A 24,029-nucleotide genomic window follows, 5' to 3' on the forward strand; every position below is an offset into this window, starting at 1 on the left:
CTGTGCATATGGGGGCTGTTGTGGCTCAGCAGGTGGAGCAGTCATCTTCTAACCAGAAGCTCAGCAGTTAGGTCTCCAACCCCTCCTCATGTCACTGCCTTTGGGCAAAACGCCAAACCTCCACTGCTCCTAATTTGCTCATTGGTGTGTGGTTGTAGAGGACAAGTGTAGCATGTACAGTTTTTAGACAATAAGAAGCCTCGAATGAGTGTGTGAGTGACAAACATAATGTAAAAATACTTCATAGAACCTGAGAAACAAGGTTACATGGGTCTATTCAGAGTAGAAACCTTTTATGACCATCTTGATAAGCTTTTAGAAATCTGCAAAAAAAAAAAGGGTAACAGATATCGACATGACATCCACTATGTTTACTAATAAGAATATTTACTTTTTTTTCATCAAAAATACATAGACAAATGACAACACGTGAAATCAAAGACATGTGTAAACAAATAGAAGTTATATTAATATAGGTCTAATATAGGTCTATGTGTTCATTTTTAAGACAACTGTGTAAATAAATAATCCATGACAACTACAAACAGTATACAAACTCACACAAAAGTATATGGAAGGTCAGGATTATGTATGGTACCTGTTTCACATTTAAACCTGAAGTTGCAGCAGAAGACACAGAGGTCAGTTAAAACTACTGTGGCACGTGTCACTATACAAAAAAATCACCTTTTCCACCAAAGTATTTAGCTAATTACATCAAATCAGTATATTCATGGGGTGCAGTTAATATCCCAATGAAGGTTTCCTGGGCACACTGTTTGCTCATGGTCTCTGATGTGAGGAGATCTAGAGAAGAAATGAAACCATAATTAATCTAACTGATAAATGTGAACATTTTGAAGATTCATTCAGTCCCTGCTGAAAACAATCATGCCTGTTAACTCTCATTGGCTTCTTTAACAACCTGACTTTAAAAAGAAATAAAACTTTTATTAAAAAGAAAAATCACTAAATGAATCAATCATTTTGGCAGATTCAAATGCATTAAAGTAATAATAATTTTATACAATAGATAATTTACTGGTAAGTTTAACTACTACATAAGCAAATCAACGGCTAAAAAAATAATTAGTTAAAGTTATTTATAAATTAAAGGAGTACATGAATTTTCATCTCCAGCTTACATGTAAAAGGCTGCCACTGCTGCCTCAGCTGCCACTCTCACTCTGTCCATGAGAGGGCAGTGCAGCACAAGCCGATTGAGTTGGGGAGATGCGGCTGTTGGGGCTCTTTGATGAGTGGGAGGCTGAGCTGGACTCTGTCCATCCTGATGAAACTCTTCCTTCTTCTGCAGAAAGCAGGGAAGCTTCCTCACTCTCATCCAAAGGAAACACTCTGGGCTCCCAAGGTGCCTGAGGCTGCAGGGCATACAAGGCAAAGTGTAGCATCTGTCAAAAATGTAATATTATCTGAAAGCAATACTCAATTTCTTTACTAACAGCTTTAATTCTATATCATTCACCTAGGAAATAAAACAATATATATATATATATATATATATATATATATAAAAACATTTTCAGCTGTAAAATAAAACAGAAAACAGCTTTTTTTTTTTTTGGACGGTCATTTCATTAAATTTAGTCTTTGATATCTGTGTAGATCAGAAGACTTTTTCAAAGTAAGAAAAAAAAATCAAAGCTTGTGCTTTAATCACGGTTTGTTTGGGTACTGGATTGCAGGAGAAGTGCAAAGCAGTGAAGTTAAAGCATATCTGTGATGGTGAGTAGCGGCTCTTCAATCAACAAGAGGTAGAGAGCACTACAATCAGTGCAACATCGGGAGAAACAAGTGCAGACAAGTAGCCTCTCAAGAACTAATCTAGCTGGCATTAGCCGAATGAAGAACACGTATTGGTTAGTTTTCATCTTATTTTTGCTGCTTTATAGTCTTTATGTCACCCGAAAGTGAAATAACATTTCTTTGTCTTAGGCAACGATGTTACAGAAAATATCCTTCAACCAATGTTAAGAGTTAAGAGTTCTCCACAGGCAAAGTGGTTTTTGCTCTGCTCCATAATATTTAGCCTCTTTTGTCATTTTATTTTCCTTTTTGTCATTCTGATAACACTTTTGTTTAAATTTCTGATTTTTGGGGAAATGGATTTTTTTTCTGTTTTAATGCTTACGTATACCACAATGTAAGGAAACTAAAGGACCTGTAGACTAATATGAATCGACATTCAAGATCGAGGTTAGCTTCTGATTTAAAAAGACCTATAATTTAATGCAATCCAGTATTAACAATGAATGTTAAATCATAGGAATGCATATTACAAACTTTAATAAATTGGTTTCAGGTCAGTTATATCTACAAAAACCATACAAAACCCGTCAATGCCTAACAGAAACAACACTAAATATGAGCAGCACAGTTTGTCTGCGTTAGCTCAGTAGCAGCATCTTCCTCCTTATGGATAATGCTTAGTGGACATGGGGGCAAACCAAAGTAAAAAAATAACAATTATTATTTTTATAATATGTCTCAGTCAATAGATCTCAGTTCAGTATAGTTTCACTACAGGTGTTTCTGATTTATTCTCAAATAATCTCACACCACACTCAGGTTCAACCTGCTATATAAGGGAAAGTTTACTTCCTGTATGTTTTGCTCCCTGTGGCTTCCAGTAAGTGTTAGGCAATCCATCTGAGTTGGGGCTAAATTTGACAGGGATAACTGGTTTTGTATAGTCTTGGATGAATAATTCAAACTGCAGAAACACCATGCTTTTAAATAATACATTGTTGAATATTACACTGGTCCACTGACCACTCATCTGTTTGGCTGTGTCATCATACTGAAGCCATGACTTGCACATATTCCTATCAAAAAATTAGTTGAAGCTACAGAGGGCCATGACAAGCTGAGCCACGGTTTTTATTTCAGGGAGGGACTCAGTGGTAGTAGGTTATACAATATCACTTATGAGGTGCAAAACATACATAGCAGCAAAGTCAGCGCAGATGTGGAAATCAGTACATTAAACATGCCTTTAAGTATAGCACCAAATTAGGTAGAGTAGTACGAGTAGGCAATATTGATAAATATCTGTATCAATAAGGAGTATTGGTGTACAAAACATTCCAGCAACAAAGGCTCGAGGAAACGGCATACTTGTGACAGAAACTTTCTAAAACTCACACCCAATAGAAAGATTCGGTGTATGACTCTATTTGAGTTGACTCCTGTATCACCTGGATATACAAACCCTCCTATTCTCAGTTTGGCTTGGAAATGTGAAGTGCCTATTGCAGTGCTTTTGATCTTACCGGCCGCTCCTCTGACTGGGGCTGTTCATCAGCGTCCAGCTGAGCCCAACTCCATTCCACAGAACTCTCCTCCCCTGATGTGCACATCCCGCCTACACTGCCTGACAGCCTGCTGCCAGATCTGTAGAAAAAAGAAAAACAAGCATAACACATAAAATTCCATGAGACCACTTCTCAACAGTCTGCTTTCACAGACTGCATTTATGTGCAGATAAACAAAACAAGCCTCCAACAGCTGCACTGCACATTCAGCACAGGCTTTAAGAATTTGGGATTAAATCAGTTTGCCTGAGCCCCATTTGTAACAGCTAGTGTATGTGTGTGTGTTCACCTTGTAGGACGTCTATAACGCTTCCTTTTTTCCCAGATTGACCAGCGCAACTTCTCTTTGTGCTCCAAAGTCATGTGCCTCTGAGCAAAGACTTCATCTCCAAGAGCTTCTATCTGTCCACAGCACACACAGAGGGATGAAAGCATTAGTTTGATCACAGAAGAAAATAAAGCATTTATATTCAAATTAGCTATTACCTGCGACTCTTCCTCCTCCTCTGCCTTTGTCTCAACTGAAGACTGGACATCAACTAACCGCCAACTGCAAGATAGACAAATTTAATCTTACTGTTAAAGTAAGGGTAATGGACATGGTTATAACATAAGAGTACCAGAAAATGGTATATTTCTGTTTTGTTTTTTTCAAATCAGGCACAATCAATCAAGAAAATATAAGGAAAAAATCCCATGTACATTTTCCAGTAATAGGAAACCAAAATCAAATTCATGTGCCGAAAATTGACTGTTATTTCCTCTAAACATATTTTCAAAGTGGGTCATTGAAATAATCCATTACAGAATGGATCATCTTCTGTAGCACTGTACTTCCTTACCTGGGTGTTAAGATGCCTTTGTATAGCAGCTTTTCCACTTTAGAGTGAAACATGGGGATGACAATGTCATTGATATTGTACACTCCATCTCCTTGGCGCTTGCGGACAAAGCCCTTGAAGAAAAGATGGAACATGTTTAAGTACGAGATTTGAATTGGAAGTCATTTGACATCAAGATGCCTTGAAAAAAGCTGTTGTGTCAAATGATCTTTTGTACATGTTTGTGCACATCTAGTGGTGTGGGTGGATTATTCTGGACAGCTCATGCTTGTACATATACAGCTACTGCAAGTGTGAATTTTTTTAAGCAACAACTGAAAACTATCTGAAATAATCCACTTGCTAAGACCTTTGCAGACAAATAAAAAAAGTGTAATCATTTTTGCACAGCTCTTTTATTTGTGATAACTTTATTATAAGAACTGTGAAACTATGCAAACAACCTCCATTGCTTAATGTAGAGAAGCATTACATGCCTTAAAATGGCTTACAAGAAGATGTGGATAGTAAAGAGACACTCCACATCAGTGTGATAATACAACTGTTTAGTAAAGGTACAGGGATGATGGCAATATTCTTCTTGTTGTGTGCGAAATAGCAAATAGTAAAGCAGATTTTAAGATGTCTAGATCAGACAATTTATACATGTGATTTTATTTGGGGAAATCCAGTTAATTTGTACAATGTCACACAGAAAAAGGTTGCTTTCAAATTACAGCTTTACACATATCACAACAAAGAAAAACATCCAAAGTTGGTTCTAAGACAGTTAATAAATGTAATGGTAGTGTATAACAAGTCATTACAGCATTACGTTCAGTAATGATGTAATTAGGCACCAACTTGTCTAAACGTTGCCTAACAACTTTCAGCCCATCCAAATGATTAAAACCTCACCCTGATGCTCAGATCCTGCACAAGACTGACAGCATTAAACAGTTTGTTATAATGTTGTGACTTAACTACCAGGACTTTGTGTCACATAAATCCTGTAATCACAAACAAATGTTTTAGCTTTTTACCTGTGAGGACTGATTGTGTGTGACTGGTGTGTAGCTCTCCTCCAGCATATCATCCGAGCTTTCTCTGGAGTCAAAAAGCTGGTAGAGGACATTCTCATTATCTGAGCAAAGACACACATACACACATATATATCTGTGACCAGTTGTACACAGCTTTGATTTATTCAGACCTAAACCGCTGCATTACTCTGATCTCCTTTTCAGTGAGTAACAAATTCTGTTTTTACATACGTTTGATGTTAGGATCCAAAGCGTTGTTAATTTTACTGATGTCATTTTATCACAAACATTTATTTTTTGTGTATAGGAGCAATGCCGAGTGAGCATAGATTGTGTTTATAAACCTTCTGTCAGTCTGTGGATACGTCTTCTCCTTCTTTTCCTCTGACTGGATCTGCTGCAACGACCCCTGGTAGAGTATGATGACCTGATAGGTGACAGACCCATGACTCTGTTTTTATGATGCCTTGCATGAGGCTTGAATTTGTAGCCTATAAGGACACACAAAAACACAGACTGGGTTTATATTGTGTGAAAATCCTCGCTCACAAAGCGAAAAAGTTAGTAAAGTCAAAAGGCTTGCCTTTTTTCATTCATAACAAGATTTTGGTAAAGTAATCCCTGTACACACAAGGTCTTCATTTTCAATTAATTTGTTCAATGTTGATTTATGTCTCCTCTTACATGCTCCCCCTTTTTTGTCTATATAACGTCATATGTTTTTCTCCCTGCTTTGTTATTGTAGCATAAAAATAGAAACATGGATAATAATCCACCTTTCCAAGAAAGGAAAATAAAATAAATCCATCACCAGTAAATGCAGATCATCCATCTAGAATGCAACCATGTGAGTAAGCTCTGTTGAAAGCCCTGAAACCAGTGCTGCTGAAGGTGTGTGAAAGAAAAGGTAAATTATCATTTTTTTTTATTGACAGATATTTAAAGAGACATCCCAACACTGGCGAAACGCCAACTGATGTCCATCTACTGCTCAGCTGGATGTCTCATGGAGACCCAGCGGGTTATCTGACATGCAGAGAACCAATCAATGTGGTCGACATCCCCTGCCGACTGTGAAACAGTTATTATTCTACCTTCAATAAACACAGGGAAATGGCAGAACTGGATAAATAACATGAAATGACAGCTTTCTTTTATTATGTATGAACCTATTTAGATAGAATGTAGAAACAAGTCATTTAATGAATATATATTAATACATATATTTTTTACACATTTTCTATACAACCAAGTGTGTTATAGACATAATTATGATTACTTTAGCTAACCAGAATTATCCTGCATTAGTGTGAAAATTGTTCCTGTTCATCAGACTAAAAATAGCCTCATGAAATGAAAACAAATGTCATATTTCCATGACTGTTTCCACAATATTTTACACACTTTGAGGTTTGACTGGTGATGCTTTGGCAAGATAATTTTGCTCCCCTTTCATTACCTAAAAGGAACTTATATATCTTTATATCTTATTTTCCCTGAGTATTTTTTTTACAACAAAGCCTACAAAGCCAAATAGAAAATAAAATGTTGATTTTTCTAAAGGTAATAAATAAAATTTGCTTCTTTTTTCTTTACAAGGTGTTTGCTACTGGGTTTCCATTTACTAGTGAAGCAAATCTAAAGCATTTTTTAAATGCAGCAAACAGAAATGTAAATCTATTTTATCTGATGCAAATAAAATAAGTTGCAGATAGCCAGAAAGTGGGGAAGTATGGGATATGCTGTAAGAGGTTGTAACTCAGTAGAAGAAATAGTATTCCTACTCAAGGAAGACAAAAAAAAACTAAAAACTTGTGCCTTCCAGGAAGAAGCCTCATGGTTAAACTGTACCATTATACGTCAAATAAAACGTCATCATGAGAGCCTTTTAATTGCCTCTGTGTTCTTATCCTGTTACTTATTAATTAGTTTTGACTTAAGCATAGCTGCTTTCAGTCTTACTTTGGCCATGATCACAGCTAACACCTTAAAGTGTTGATCTGTAGTTACATGGTGCTGATTTTTTGTTTATTGACTTTACTGTGGAGTGGACAGTGGTAATATCTGTTTTTGGTTGAATTTGACCTATGTTTGTAGGTGAAATTAGGGTGTTTAAAAAAGAAAGAGGAACAAGATTAGGAATATTAATCATTCTAGTATGTCTGGAATGATCTTACTGTTGTGCTGTGGCGTGGAGCTGTTTCTCTTGTAGTTTGCTGGACTGGACAGTTGAGAACTGGTAAGGGGTCTTTGGGACCATTCCTCTCTGGCCACGACCCTCTGCAAGCTGTGACATGTAGAGGAGTCTGGGAGGAAATTACACTATTTTAAAATACGATGAAAAACATACCGCAGTCTAAGCACCAAATATTTCTTAAAGCCTCTCTCCTTGGTTTTGCACCTACTATTTCCCCTACCAGATGAGAGGGGTGTGACAGAGTGAGGCCTGGAGCTAGAAGCACTGGACAACAGGATAGAACTGGAGCTGCAGTCTGGATCAGAGCACAACGCTACAGGATCACAAGAAGAGCCACATGAACAGGAAGTTGATGAGAGAGAAGAGGAGAATGCAGACATTGACTTCCTTGATTTCTAGAGCACAAAAATGAGAAAACAAAGAGAAAACTTTCTTTAGTATATGGATCGTGGACACTGTCTTTATTCAGTGTTAACTTATATATAATCAAGTAAGTTTGCAGCAATATTATAATAATGGAAGAGATCTTGAAGAAAATTTGCTGGTTAGCATTATGTTGCATGTAGCTGGATATAAAGACAGAATGAAGCCTACCAGTGCACATGCAGGGTTGTCGTTGTTGAAAGTGAATAATTTGCGTTTGTGGTAGGTGATAAGGGGTCGGGCGCGAGCACACACACATGAGACATCAGCTTTGAAGAGTCTCCTGGTCCACAGTTTCTTTCTCTTAGAGCTCCCAGACACAAATACATCATCTCCACTCTGACAACTGCAGAAACAAGATCAGATGAGGTCATGAAAATGCCAGGGTTATGACTCATGCACTTAAAAAAAAAAGCTGATTTTCAGTGTTGGTCTCTCATCTTGCTCACCAATAAGATCCACAAACAAGTGAAACCTACTTATGCGCTCTTGTTACTATACATGAATTAAAAACAAAAACAAAACAGGAATGTCTTCCATAAATTCTGCAGCTTTAATCTTCACAACCACAGAGTGTTAGAGAGGCAGCAGGGTTGAAAGCAATATTCATGTCAGAGAACACTGCAGTCACTGGGTTTTGTTTTGTTTTTTTTTTACAAGTAGGAACATGATTTTAGAACTGACAAGTTAGTCTAGACATAAAAGAGGTAAAATAATATCAGTGCAAGTACACACAGGTAGTTGTCTGATCGAGTGCTGAGCTTGATGGAAATATTAAAATTCCCTTAAATTGAGCCCTGACTGATGTAACCTGCACGGCTTATTAAATGAACATCAGTTACTTACACATATTTAAAGACACAAGATGTCTTTAGATGTCACTTTCAATGTTTGATAACAAGGGTATGGCTAGCTTTCAGGTTTACTGTACACAGAAAGAAGCCAAATGATAAAACCATGGCAACGTACAACTCAGAAAGTTTGTGTGTGCTAAACTTTAGTAAATGCAGACAGCAGGATATATACTAGTATTAAGGTCGACAGACAATGACTCCTAAAACAAAAAGTAACATCAACAGGCCTTTTTCCCATGACAATTGGATACTGTATCAAAGAAAGCATGGTAAGGGTGCAGCTGCAGGTCTTTAGGAAGCTGTCTTTGCTCTGTCTGTTAGGAAAGCTGTGAAGCTTTACTTCCCTTGTTGCCTTTTCACTGCAAACTAAGACCCAAAGCAGCCCCATGTGTCACTGAATCAACACCTCTACTGCTGGTTGGTGGGTTTTAAATCATTATCAAACTACAATGTACACTGTAAATAAATGAATAGTAGGAACTCAGTTCAAAATATGTGTTAAAGTTTGAGGATAGAAAAAAAACATGTTCTTCAGCTATAAGTCATTAAAACTGATGTTACACACCTTGTGAGGGCTCTCCTTCCCTTTGAGGTCTGGGTTTGCTTAGAGAGTGGTGAAAAGCTGAGGGGAGGCATCAGACTGTTCACAATCTGGTTAAGCTGGGCACTCTGCAGAGAAGATATCACCCAAATAATGCATTTCACACACCAATAAGGTGAAACTGAACCATGAAGCACAAAGCTAACTGCTGTGTGCAATACACAGCTGTGCTGACAAACTTGGATTTCATATCTGACTTCATATCAGTGCCAAGTGAGTGGAATACTAACCAATCCAAGCAGGCAAATAAGCACACATTAAACACAGCACACACATTTAGGTATGAGACTGCACTTAAATTTACCCCCTCAGACCAACTCTTAATGAAAAACAAAAAATGAGAAAAGTGCTCTCTTTGGAGTTGGAGTCACCAAAAATGCTTGTTTGTGATTTGTTCATGAGCATACACTGAAACTAGAAAAGATTGACATTTATATCCAGGCATCTATAACCAACTCATAATCCCATTAAGACTGTACAGGTTTTAGGTTAATTGGCAATTCTCAATAACTATCTCAGCCTCAACAACTGGAACTATTAATATACCCTTTCCCTCTGAGACAATTACGACCTGGTGACATTATAAAGGAGAAACACTTTTATTTATTCCACCTGCAGCTTCTAATTTAGCAAAATAACACACAGCTGTAACAGAAAGCACGCTGTAACTGATTAGTCAAATCCTCTCTACCCCAAACTGTAGCATTACAGATAATCAACCCCCTGCACTTTTCTACACACCAACATGAAAAGGACAATCGCCTGACATAATGTGCAAAAAGATATTCTTAATCCTTTGACTAATCCTGGTTTTATAGGTTTGTGTGGAAGCCCCCCCCCCCCCCCTCCTACCTGTCTCTGTATGTTGTGCAGAAGGTGTGTGGGGCTCCAGGGTTCAGTGTCTGTATCTGCAGCTGTGCAGGACAACCCAGCCATTTCCCTCATCAGAGTGTGCTGAATCTGCCTGTCAGTCAGTGGTTGGGACTCTGCAAGCACTACCCCACCCTGAGAGATGGACAAAAACAATGATAGCATACTGTGTATGCTCTTTTCATGACGAAGACAACACAAAGTGCTTTACAAAAAAAAACATTCATTATATTCTCTTTTACACACAGTCGCACGTGTACACATGCATACACATACAAAACAGCTGCCCCCCACTCCCCCATTATGCACAAACATGACTCCCTAATTTCTGTCTCTAAACCAGGGGTGTCCAGCTCCAGTCCCCAAGGGCCACAATCCTGCAGGTTTTTGATGTGTCCCTGCTCCAAAACCACCTGATTCAAATTGATGAGTCATTGTGCAAAACTTAATAGGCTGTTGGATCTATTTTATTTGAGTCAGGTGTGTTGAAGCAGGAAACATTGGAAAATCTGTAGGATAGCGGCCCTCAAGGACCAACTTTGGGCACCCCTGCTCTAAACTGAATGTAGGTATAAAATACTAAAAGTAATAAACATCTGGCTTGATGCTGCTGTGAGGAAACAATATCATGGGGATTGGTCCACACCAGGAGCCAGTCCACCCATGTCCACAGAAGCCGACTCCACAGCAACCACCCAGATCAGGGCAGGCTGGGGTCCACACCACAGCCGTAAGGCTGCAATGCAGAACACCAGCCACCCAGACAAGGAGGATCACCATGGCAACAACCCCCAGACTGAGCAGGCAAAACCCTCAGTGTGGAGGTTCCCCATGAGGAAAACACTGGAGTTAAAACAAAGATTAAATAACCTTAAGAAACAATAAGAACCACTAAAAGCAGCGATAATAAAAACACACATCAAAGACTTCATAAAATAATGTGCTATAACAATAATAAAACAGAATAAAATTAAAATAACATAAAATAAAATTATATAAAATAAATTAAGATCAAATAAAGTTCATTTAAAAGCTAAGCTAAAAAGGTGGGTCTTGAGCCTCTTTTTAAAAACATCAACAGGCTGTGCAGCCCTGAGGTTCTCTGGCAGACTGTTCCACAGACGAGGGCCATGATAATGGAAAGAGGCCTCGCCGTAAGTTTTAGTCCTTACTTTAGGATCAACTAAAAGACCGGTACCAAAAGATCTCAGGGTCCGCAAGGGCTCATAATTTAAAAGCAAGTCAGATAAATAAGAAGGTCCAAGACCATTAAGACATTTATAAACCACTAAAAGAATCTTGAACTAAATCCTGAAATGCACGGGGAGCCAATGCAGCGATATTAAAACAGCTGTTTTGTGTTCCCACCCTCTGGTCTTCTGAGTTCTAAAGTAATTCTAAGTTTGAAATACTTTTTGGGAAGACCAGAGAGCAGGGCATTACAGTAATCTAATCTACTAGAAATGAAAGCTTCAGCACCTCCGTGCTGACAAGAGAGAGAAATGGGTGGACTGTTTTTAAGATGATAAAATCCAGTTTTTGTTGCATTTCTAATGTATGGAGTAAAATCCAGCTCACACCCAGATTTTTCACACACTAAGAAGGATTAAATGATGTAATTTTGATCAAAGGAGGCAGGAACTAAGTAGATTGTAGATTTATATTTTTTTTGTATCATTCCAACCAAAGACTGTCCTTTACTGATGTGGTCATAGACAAAATTTCTCATACCTTAGTGGAGCATAAGTGCCTGTGGAGCTTGACCAGCTCTTGGATCCTCCCTTCCAGCTCGGCCAGGCGCAGCTGCAACCAGCTCCATCTGCTGCTCAGCTCTGCTCTCTCTTCCAGCCACTGTTTCTCACAGTTGCTGCTGCTGGCAGGAAGTGCAGGGTGATGGGTGATAAATGAGGACACTTAATACTGATTTATTAGCTCAATAATTTATCATATACAATTTTGTAAAAATTGCCATTCACTCTCAAAAGAAGACAATTTTGATATAAAACATCTTAGACTTCATACATGGATGGGATTATATTTAAAGATAGTGAGTTAAATCATCAAAGCAAAGTAGCACATGAAAGCAGTTTGGATGTTTCCAGAGGGAGAATTATCAAACACAAAAAAGTGAATTGATTGAGTCTATTGTCTGTCTACATGGTGTTTCCATGGCACTTCCAGGTTTAGTTAGCATTTGTTCTTTTTGTATGTATATGTATGTGAGTGTGTGGCTGACTTCAACAGCTCAATAGTTGCTATGGCAGTGCTCTTGGACCTTGGCTTGGACAGGGAGGGTCTACCCCACTTCAAACACTCTGCTGCAGAGGGAAAGGTTAGGCTGGCCAGCAAGCAGCTACACACAGCGCACTTCACAATCCCCCTGGATATTATGAGGCAGTTATTTCACTCTTGGCCTATTTAATCACAAAACCCAGATGTAGTTTGCCTGTCTGGAGACAATTACATTGAAATGATCCTCAATATATAAAAAATCAAGTTAAAAACTGGTCAATATCAGTATTTTTAACCATTTTTCAGTGTACTTATCTGTTCGGTGCCCTCTTTCTTACACAGACAATGACCAGGCCTGACTGCCCCGCAGCTCTTCCCAACTGTATAATGAGGAAATTCCAGGAATATTTGCCAAGCATTAGCTGGGACAGAAGAGGAGAGGACAAAGAGAGGAATAGCTGCTTTGTACCTTTTGGCATGCAGTCCCTAAACTGCATATTTATCATGATAGTGCTCAAACATTGTTGAGTAAAATATGGGTTTGAACAAAACACACACTGAGAATGTTTTGAGATTTCACAGCCAAGTTGTGACTGGATAAAGTTCCAGCTACAGCAAGTGGCTCTGGGATATTTCAGTTCCTTGGCTCATGCAGATGCATTAGTATTTCAGGGGTGGGTCCTCCATTTAATCCTAACCACTTAGTCAGACGAATACTCCCATAAAGTGTAATTAAAGAAAATGTTTTATGAGTAACAGCTGATGCTCTGCAGCATTACTACCAATGCAGAAAATGACTATTATAAGGTCCTAAAAGCCAAACCATGTCACTATTTTACAAGTTTGTGCTCTTTAGTGTTAAAGGCTAAGTGGTTCAACATTTTCTAAACAAAAGCAATGACCCACCCCCTCCCCAGCAAGGGGCTATCCTCCTTGAGGAGGAACCTGTCATAAAAATCTCCCCAGGGGTGTTTCACTAACCTTAGAGCATTGTTAGACAAAGGGCAAGCTGGCACTTTGAAAATAACAAGAGCAGCCCAAATAAAAGGACAAAATTACAAACCTATAACCTCTCACACATTAAACAATCTCTTCTCGCTCCTGTTGTCAGACCCAATAAACATTTTTGTTTTGCTCACTGCTCAAACTCTGGAAACAGAGTCAAAGGAATGTTTGTTTTGTTTTTTCACTAGGAATATAAATGGCACTGCTCTTCTTCTAACTAAGGATTCATTATCATAGGGGTTTATGAAGGTGACAAAGTATTCTTCAGTGCTTTCTATACTTCCATCATTTTTTTATACCCACTTTATCCTATTCCAGCTGCCATCTATCAGGAGGTGGTGTACACCTTAGACAGGCTGCCAGACCATCACAGGGCCAATACACAGAGTTAAACAGCTATGTGTGCTCACACACACACTTCTATGGGCCTATCTAGAACCACCAATTCCCCAACCTGCATGTTTCTGGACTTTGGGAGGAAGCTGGAATACCTGAAGAGAGCCCAAAGATTCCTTTTTGCTGTGAGATGACGTTGGTGTGGTTTCACACATCTTGTGTGATCCAGTCACAAATGGACAGATCTGTGTGCATCAGTTAAGACCTGATAATACTCATCTTGAGTGATCTTTTGTGTCTGAACATCACATACGTGTACTGCATGTGATTAACTGAATGCATCACACACAGTCCACTGTGGGGACACAATCAACGTGGGTCAGGATGTGTTAACATTTACACGGTTACAAGAACTGTGGCCACATGTGTTCCAAACCACCTCCGACTGTGGGTGTAGCTATCAGATCTCACTACGTCTTGAGTTTAATTCAACTCAGCTTTATTTCTATAGTGCCAATTCACAACAATTTCATCTCATCAATGTCATAGTGGCTGGATAGCTCAGTTGGTAGAGCATCCGTTTCCTATGCAGGAGACCAGAGTTTAATTCCCCCAGGGTTTTTTGGCAAAACCTTTAACAGTACTGCCTAACCATTGTAGGTCGCCTTGGATAAAAGCGCCTGCTAAATGACTGTAATGTCATCTCAGAGGACTGTACAGACAAATCAATTTGAGCCAATCCATTGTTATCCAATCAGTATTCATACAACCCAATTCATAACAAATAATAGCATATTGTTTAAAACCAATGGACTGCATCAAATCCGTTGTGTTTCCACCTGTACTTAGAGCTGTCCACACATGCTTGGATCACCAAGGAGGCATGATAGCACCAGGTGACATTAACAGCCTCTGTGTGCTGACAGAATCCAGTTATCTTCTTAACTACTCACACTATTATCTGAACCTTCATTCTGTGGTTAATTCCAATTTTCAGGATGTCCTGGAGCATAAGCAATCTCACATAAATGGTTCCCAAATCAGTTCAAACCAAATCAAAAATCTGTTTACAGAACTCACAACTGTGGGACAATTGTAAATTCATAAAAAAAACAAGGCAGCATATTTACTTCTGAGCAAAGCTGTGACCACCCCAAATGCCTCCTTTTCTGTATCTAACACTGCCCAATAACCAATCTGTTTTGGAAACTTTTCCACTCAATTTATGGGATTCCATGACATTAATTGAAAAGGCAGAATATAAATATAAATGTGATTAAAATAAAGATGAGATGCTGGAAACGATCATGCGGTTTGTTTGCATCTCAAAACAAAACACTGCTTACACACAACAGTAAACTAAAGACATAAAAAAAGAAAAACATTTTCCCCTCATTTGCTGCAATAAAAATCCATTTTAGGAAGTACTTGTGTATGGCAGCACTTCAGGCATTCAATCCAAACATACACACACACACTTTTAAAAGTATTTAGCACTAAAAAAAGCCGAATGGCTGGCACACTGCTGACTTTGCTGGCAAGCCTGTGTTTATTTCCTACCCTGTGGGTAAAGAGGGCTGTCTCGTCAGTTAAATCTATTATGACTGCTGCATGGAAAGAGAGAACTACGTGTGAGCGCATGGCTAAATAAAATGTCATAACACACTCCGCAGCTGAAAAGACAAAACTTGTACCAACGACAGCCACAATGTAAATGTCACTGAGGGCCAAGTAAAACATGGATGGAGGAACTGTGGAGGCCCTGTGGGCCTCATACACTGAGACAGCTGACTTTGAAAACTTACAGAATCAGCAGTGGGATTTTTGTGTCATTCTCCACATTTTTAGATGTTTGTTTCAGTATTTCTGTTCGTGTCAAATTAATTTAACATATTTTACTCTCTTCAAGGAAAGGCAGTTTATTTGTATAGCACATTTCATGTACAGGACAATTCAAAGTGCTTTACATAAAACAAAGGCATTGCAGATATTTAGAAATAGTAAAAGGCATCAACACATAATCACAATAAAATAATAAATTACATTAAAATGATTAAAAGCAAGTTTAAAAAAAAAAGTTCAATTCATACTAGTCTTAGTTGCTTTTGTTTTTATCTCCAATTCTGGTTATTTTGTGTGTCCTGTCCACTTGTCTGAATAAAAACAAGGACGATAATGTCAGCTCGAATAACAGCTGTGTTCTGACCACCAAATCCCTAACACTCCCTACATGTTTGTGATGCTGTGTTCTTCAGCATCACCGGTTAACTTCATACCTGGCACTGAAATGATCTGGTTTTATGGTTCAGGGAACTCTCTCTAAGTCTCTAAACTCCAGCTGGTTTATTTAGCTGTGATTACCAGCTGTGCATTTGTACACAAATAAAAAAAAAACTAAAATTAAAGCAACCCCTTAAGGATGAATGAATCTGGTCTCATAACTTTGTTCTGAAATACAAACCGCTACTACGTGCCATGTTTTGTTTTTTTTTTAAACCACACACACTAGCCGACAGCTTTTGTATTGTTAGGTGAGTTGTTGCCTAAATGTTAAATCTTCTACATGTTAATCAGTGTGTGTGTGTGTGTATGTGTGTGTGATTACTCACACAGGTGAAATCTTGCCATAAATCTTGTCCTCCTCTGACTCCTCATCTGAGCTGCTGCTGCCTGTGGCCTCTGAGTCCAGGTCCTCCTGCAGGCCTTTCAGCAACTTTTGGCTGGAGTAGCTGAACTCTCTGACCTCTGTAAAGAAAGGCGAGGCTCTGGACAACTCTTGCCAAGAAAACTGAGGATTAGTGCATGCTTGTGGAGATGCTAAACCATAATGGATAGACTCCAGGTGGTCATGTGAAACATCTCCAAGTTGACAGTGATTCTTCAGTCCCTCCAACTGCTGGCTGCAGTGTAACAAAGCATGCTCTCCCAGCAGGGCCTTCAGTCTCCTTTGTAGCCTCCAAGCACGGCCTTCTAGCCCTGCCTGCCTGGACAGCTGCTCCTTCACAGCCTCTTCTAACACAGTATTTGATCCCTGATGATCACGGTTTACCATGCCAATGCCAGGCTGCACTGAAGATGGATGGCAAGAAGGAAGAGGGGGGCAGGCCATTCTAGTTACTTCCTCATACTTAATTGTAGGTTGGGTTGCAAGCAACTGAGTGTCACTCCAAAACCTAATGTCTCCATGGGAATAAGGGGGACCTGCAAGATTAAAATAGGAGTGATGCACATCAGCACCATCTGGTCCATATTCAGGAACCGCACTTTGTCCATGCATCAGACAAGCCCCTTGGCTATTGTGTTCCGGAACAGGGATTAAAAACATGTCGGACACACCTGGGAAGACAGTGGACACCTGCTGGGAATCTCTGTGGCATTTATTAAAAGAGAGAAACCTGACAAGAGAGCCTGGACTGGACAGGGGTACCATCTCACACTGGCTGGCAGACGTCTCCACGCACGATGAAAGCCCGGGGTTCACAGAGGCATCCGGGGCGCATGAAGGGAAGCAAGGGTCCAGAGCACGAAAAGAGCAAAGGTTTAGCCATATATTCTGGAGGTCACCATCATCTGTGGATCTCATATGAGGATCCAGCTCTGTAGCACACATGGCTCTCCCATTCGAGTCTATTGTGGCAGAGGCAGGAGGCGAAGACAAGTGGATCCCATGGCCATTTTTCAGGATTTTGGTCAGGGCTGGGGCCATTCCCCTCTTGGCAGCAGAGTTCACAGGCTGTGCCTGAGGAGATCTAAGACCAAGAAATACAGTAACACAATACAGTAAAACAGCACAGTCACTAGCCACACAAAAACTATTTTCAATGTCATTTTAGCAGACATTTAAGCAAACATTTTGGGACAAATAGCAGTACAGTTATCTAAGAATTTCAAGACAATATAAATAATTAAATTACTGGGCATCACTTATGACTAGATAAAAAAAAACAACACCAACTTCTGTACGTTGGTTAACTGAGCTTTCTATAAGCCTGAAGAAAACTAGTGAATTAATAACCAGTTTTCCTGCTTCCTAACACTTTCATCTGTGTGGTTCATAGTTAATATTTAGTTAATACATAAATTGTTTGATGAAACTCTAGTTTATCTCTTGCTTTTACGATTCATTTGAGTCAACCGTTGTTCCCTTGTTTTCTACTTTTAACGACCAAACTGACAAACCAACGAGTTATGTTGGGAAAGGACACCGGAATAAAAACAAACGATAGGATCGGAGACTTCGACTCCTCCACAGGTCAAACATAACCTCTCAGGGGATTAAATAGAAAACCAAATATGTAACCGCAGCTGCTTAGCGCTAGCAAAGCCTTCCCACAAACGTTAACAGAAACATAAAGTCTGGTTGAAGTCTACAGCTACTCACCTGACCAGGAGGTAAACCGTTGACTGAACATCGCGTTTTCCACTAGATGCTAATCACAACAGTTCGATGTCTGAGATTTCTCTTGTTACAAAACAGGCTTTTCACAACGGCGAGAGTTATTTTTTCCTCAAGGGAAATCAATTATAAATAAAAACAAATCCGCTCCCCTTCGACGGGAATTTTTTCGCACCCTCCTCCTTCTCCTCTTTTCCTCCTCTAACCAACCGCCGACCGAACCGAACAACGTACATCTGAAGGCGAGGGGCTGGACCAGACTCATGGGGCCTTCAGGGTCTCTTCTGAGGCTCAGACATAAAATAACTCACATCGACAAAATTAAATTTTATTCTGTTTTTGTCATAGCATTACATTAATATTAAAAGAAAAGTTAACTCATACACGACAGATGTTAAATCATGGGTTAAAAATGCCATATTCCCAAAGTTCTAGATATCGACCTGACATTGTTCTCTTTAAATACAAAAAAGGTCAAAAACACATAATATTTCTGTATTAACTGCTTTTTTATTATTCTAAAAACTTCGAATTCATTAATTATAATGTATGCTACCTAGATCATTCTGTTTCTTTATTATACTGGGTTACAACAGTTGCTTGGAGTCTGTGCATGTTATGGTGCACAGTTTGAACGTATATTTAACTTTAAAAAGGTTTTCATCTTTATTGGTAGCAAGGTCAGAAACAATTTTTTTCCTAAATTCCCCCTGTTTAACAGACCATGTGTTAAATGTAGTAAATAAAGGCGATATTTGGGTCACATCATCAAGAGTGATTCATATAAGCCCTTTAAAGAATTTCCTGTACTATTGTTGCCCATTTATGGTGTGGTTATAGTGTATCACTTGAAATAGTTTTGTGTGGCATTTAATGGTTCATGCAGGATCTTGCTTACATTTGTCTCAAGTTGTTTATCTACTTTTTATGTTGTATTGAGAAATTTTATCAGTAAAACTATCACTTTTTTGATCCAGAAAGTGTAATTATCATTACCTTAACTGAGTCAACACTAAGTGCCAAGATGCAGTTGTCTTGGAAAATATGCTGCATGAACTTTAACCACCGTAGATTTATAAGATGTGACATTTAGTTAAACTAAATCTTTAATGTCAAAACTCAAAATATTGTCTAATTAGTCTCAAGACAACAAGAATATCATGTCAGAGTTTCATAATTGGACTTTACACTGGTGGATGTTATCTGTGAGGTCACAAATCAAGTATGACATCTTGAAGAGCCTGTGCAAATATCAGTGTCACCTGCAATGTTATCTCTGTGAGGATCTACAAAATAAAAAAAAAAAAAACAGTCTGAAGTGGGCTTGAGTGTCAGAATTGTCTAAAAAAAAGCACACAGTGATGAACTGAAAAAGATTCCTTGATTTATTAGTGCAACAGTTCATAAGATGTCTTTTACAAGATGTAGATCTTTTATCTGCAAGATCCTTTCTCATAATTCTTAAAAACATATTTTACATAATGACTCACACTTAAGTATTTAAAAAAAAAACAAAGCTGAAAATTACTATAGCTATTTACTATGTACCACACTTCTTTATGGCAATGTAAGTATACTAGCTTCAAGGTACATTGTTGGAGCAACAGGAAGAAAACAATAAACACATTTAGAAAATGCAGGAGTCTGCATCACTATTTAATATTCAGGTTTTAGTTAAAGACTGAAATTAACTGCAATAAATCTGACTATGGCAGTATGTAGAATTACAAATAAAGTTTGCATGTGTCAAAAATCACTAATGGGCCTCAATATTAATAAACAAAATATTTCCACTTCTGGCTATTGTATTATGAAGAGATGGCTTCATATTTTGTGAGTGGAGCTTGTGTGCTGTGACATTTCCGACAGAAATTGAAGGTGTCATCTTAGATCATCTACCCTCCAGTAGATTAAAGGGGAAATCATTTATTTATGAGTGTACTGACCTGACAGCTTTCTTGATGTTTAGCAACAAGTGGAGCAAGAAAACTGCAGGTAGTCCTGCAGTGAAAATTATGATTATCAGCTAAACGTGCTTAAAGTTTCACTGCAGAAAGAAAGCCCCTAGTAATTGCATACTGTTAGAAATTCTTGTTAGTTTTGTGCTGCTGTTTTTTTAGGTAGTAGTCTGTTGATATAGTTGGTGTAGGTGGTGCTATAAAATATTTTTAACACTATTTAATTATACAAAGTAATCACTCTATATATTGTACAATATTTCCTCTGATTTCTCAAAATAAATATAGTAAAGTTTTTAAAGTTGTGACTGAGATGGTGCATTGTTACATTCCACCACTGGAAAAGCATATAAATATATATATATATATATATATATATATATATATATATATATATATATATATATATATATATATATATATATATATATATATATATAGATAGATAGATAGATAGATAGATAGATAGATAGATAGATAGATAGATAGATAAATAGATAGGCAAAGAATATTCAAATTTGCTTGATAATTGCCTATAAAATATAGATAAGCATGTATCATGTAAATATGAAAGATTATAACCAGGCTAATTTCAAAATATACAATGCTTTGCTTTAAAAAAAAAAAAAAAAAGTTTCCCAGATTTGATATACATTTGCACAGCTTGCATCACTTAAGATACAAAGACAAGCTATTGTTTGTAGTATACCTGTGTTCTGGTCCTCTGGCCTGAGCTTCAGAGTTACGCTCTTTGCTCTGACTGTTGTACAGTTGGTTTTCTGCACAACTGTGCTACTCTAGTCCAGATTTGTGCGGCTCTCTGCCTGAACACAGCCTGACCAACTCCCAGACTGAATGTGGTGCTTGTCATGTACAAGTTGTTGGCAGTCAAACGTATATATGGATCAATCAATGGAGAATTAAATTGATCAGAAAAAAATAAATATTCACGCCACAAAGCAAAGAACAGATACAGAAGTCCTTGAAGGATGCCCATGGCAGTGACCCTCACCTGACTGCTTAACTTTGAACAAGCGAGGGACTGTCCATTTTCAACCATATGCCGCATGTGCCTGGCCAGGTAGACTACAGTGACACCACTAGATATCACCATAACACCGGCACAGAAATAAAAGTGAAGCCTCTGCATTACAGTCAGAATGACAAACATTTTTTTCAGTTCCACAGAATCTCTTGCAGGCATCTGTATGTACTGGTATGTATTCACTGTAAAAGTGTCATTGAATCCAGAGTCATAAGCAGGAAAATTATTTATAAGTACCACAACAAAGTCAAAAAAACTGCAGAAGATTTCAACAGACCAAATGCAGAAGATGAAGCGTTTGATATTCTTCTTAATCCAGATGAAGAGTCCTCTCTGTGCAGGTACAATCTGAGTGCAGTAAAAGAAGTTCAGCCAAACACAGGAGGATATACTGGTGGACAAACAGAAGACGGATATCAAACGTAAAAGCTGAGTAATCTTATAGTTTTCAGTTCGATGTTTCAAGAAAAAAACCACAAAGGTTGGCATCAGGTAAGCAACTGTACTGGCAATCAAGGAGCTCAGCAGAAGCTTCAAAGGTTGCTTGATCCTTTCTCCATAAAGTGGTCGCACCATGCAGTAGATAAAAAATGCATTCAGTATGAAATTTGGGAAAAAAAGAGGTCCATTAGCTAGGACCCATGTTGAATACTCCATCTTTCTGGTATGTGTTGTTTCTACTTTGGTATCTTCACCTCTATGTGATCCTCCTACAGGGAAGCCAGCGAGGCAGTCTGACTCAGTGCAGTGTAGCAAATCTCTGGTATTTGCATCACATGCAAATAGAATATGAAAATACAGCACATTGCTGTGAAATAACCTAAAAAAAATCACTTTTACATGTTCTGTAACAACAACATTCGGATACAAAGTAATACTGGAATTGTTGAGTTTAACTGTCATCATGCAGCTTCCACTTATGGGAGCCCACAAGTTAAGTTCTATTTGTTAATAGATACACTACTGTGCATAATATATCTGAGTAATTACAGTACAAATTGTAATAAGCAATCATTTTATCCATTTAGAGTATAGTACATACACATATATATATATGTATAAATGCTGGGGAAAGCTTAGCTGATGTGTTGCCAATATTCATTGTAATAATTTCTTAAATTTTTTAAACTTCAGGCTTCTTCTTATTATTATTATTATTATTATTATTATTATTATTATTATTATTATTATTATTATTATTATTATTATTATTATAATTCTTGTGTGGTATTTGTATTGTATGTAAAACAGAAAATTAAAAAAAATCCATTTGATGAAAAATCCAAAAAAAAAAGGTACAGCCAAGTCCATTTTATATAATATCAGTCATTTTGTTCATTTTACTATTTGTGATTATATTGTGAGATTAAAAATAAATAACTAAAAAATAAAAAAAGGAAAGAAAAGCTTTGCTTTAAAGAGAAGCTCCAGTAATTCAGCACATCACTTGCAATGGAAAGTCACAGATTCAAGGTAACTTCTGGTGCCATCTCAGTTCATATCAGACGAATGGAAGTGGTTTTCAAAGTCACAAAAGACATGATTGTTTTCACAGACTGAAAAAATGCAAAGGGAACTTCATGCTGAGTGTCCTTTTATTGATATGGTTAGACAATGATTAGTTTCTATTTAATTTAAGACATCATCTGGTTGTATGTACAGGTGTTGGGTTTTTTCTATGTTGTTTTTTTTTTTCAACTCACATATGAAATTGACTACTCATAGTTTCACACACATTTTTGAGTTACACATACAGCTCTGGAAGAAAATGAGACCACTGCTATGTATATTCTTAAATCAGCATCTCTGAGTATCACTATCAAAAATTAAAATCCTACACAAACACAATCTTTATGAAGACAACGAGTGAAAACAACTTTGAACTGGAAGGGATGACTGCAAAGTCATCACTCAAGAACCATAAACTGGCATCAAGTAACTGTCAAACACAGTGGCAAACTGAGACTGGGGTGCACAGCAATGGCAGGACTGGATTCATGCAAAATTCACCATATTCAGTGAGAAGCAAACATCTGAGACTGAGGTTTGAAAGAAGACAATAGAAGACTGGAGTAAGGTCATCTTTTCTGAGTCCAATTTTTAGCTTTGCCCAACACCTAGTCATTTTATGATTAGATGGAGACCTGGAGAGGCTTACAAGCCACTATGTTTTGCACTGACTGTTAAATAAATAGGAGGCTCAGTGGTGATCAGAAGAGGCTTCAGCAAAGGTTAAATCAGGCAGATGTGTCTTTGTGAGGGATGCATTGATAAAGCCACATACAAGATTATCCTAGAAAAACATTTACTTCCTCATGCTAAGACTGTGCTTCCCAACTCAGAGGATTACAGCAGGACAATCATCTATGCCCCACATCAAGTGGAATAAAGGTCTGAAAACCTCTGGAATGACATCAAAAGGAAGATCACCAACCATCAAGCAAAACTGAGCAGTTTGTATTGCTTTCCCAGGCTATGTGGAGTTTAGTTACAGTACTAGCTCTTCATTCTGACATCGGGGCTGGATGGTGTTTCACAGTATGAATTACGGTGCCAATAACAGGCTATGCTTTCAGTGCCTTCCAGAATGTGGCTGCCCTCTGCCTGAATATTGCCTGACCAATGCTCAGGTTAACTATGGTGCCTGTTGCATACAGTGAAGCTGCAGTAAAGGAGACCACACTGGTGCAGAAAAAGTGTGATGATAAGATGGTGACAAGTGATTTCAAGAGACTGAAAGTGTAATAAGAAAGACTTGGATGATCACAGTGATGGCAACCCCTATCTGACTTTCCACCCTTGAATTGGTGAAGCAGCTGTCACCCTTTGCCATGCTTTTCACGTGTTTGTGCAGGTTGTGTACTGTGGAAAAGCTGCAGGTTGAAGGTTGGTTTTGCCCTTAAACACAAAACAGAA

The 24,029-nt window shown here is 38.1% G+C and overlaps 2 protein-coding genes across 4 annotated transcripts; both read right to left on the reverse strand.

Moving 5' to 3' along the window:
• Positions 1–350: 350 nt before the first annotated feature.
• Positions 351–18,335, reverse strand: kansl1l (KAT8 regulatory NSL complex subunit 1-like). Of its 3 annotated transcripts, none has more exons than XM_042002289.1 (16): positions 18,096–18,335; positions 16,324–17,463; positions 11,873–12,011; positions 10,124–10,276; positions 9,236–9,339; positions 7,988–8,162; positions 7,602–7,788; positions 7,374–7,502; positions 5,541–5,687; positions 5,197–5,297; positions 4,175–4,287; positions 3,819–3,882; positions 3,622–3,734; positions 3,291–3,411; positions 1,146–1,379; positions 351–807 (listed from the first exon to the last, which is right to left on the reverse strand). In XM_042002289.1, exons 2-15 carry the CDS (start codon positions 17,418–17,420, stop codon positions 1,170–1,172), a joined length of 2,853 nt encoding a protein of 950 aa, XP_041858223.1. In that variant the 5' UTR covers positions 17,421–17,463; positions 18,096–18,335; the 3' UTR covers positions 351–807; positions 1,146–1,169. The 3 variants fall into 3 exon arrangements, with proteins under 3 accessions (XP_041858223.1, XP_041858224.1, XP_041858222.1); XM_042002290.1 differs by having other exon boundaries at positions 7,614–7,788; positions 11,873–12,014; XM_042002288.1 differs by having other exon boundaries at positions 11,873–12,014.
• LOC121649844 (taste receptor type 2 member 40-like) lies at positions 17,441–21,770 on the reverse strand. Its single transcript, XM_042000946.1, has 2 exons — positions 21,020–21,770; positions 17,441–17,463 (listed from the first exon to the last, which is right to left on the reverse strand). Exons 1-2 carry the CDS (start codon positions 21,768–21,770, stop codon positions 17,441–17,443), a joined length of 774 nt encoding a protein of 257 aa, XP_041856880.1.
• Between the last annotated feature and the right edge of the window lie 2,259 nt (positions 21,771–24,029).

Source organism: Melanotaenia boesemani, chromosome 12 (genome assembly GCF_017639745.1).
Source record: "Melanotaenia boesemani isolate fMelBoe1 chromosome 12, fMelBoe1.pri, whole genome shotgun sequence".
Taxonomy (NCBI): Eukaryota; Metazoa; Chordata; class Actinopteri; order Atheriniformes; family Melanotaeniidae; genus Melanotaenia; species Melanotaenia boesemani.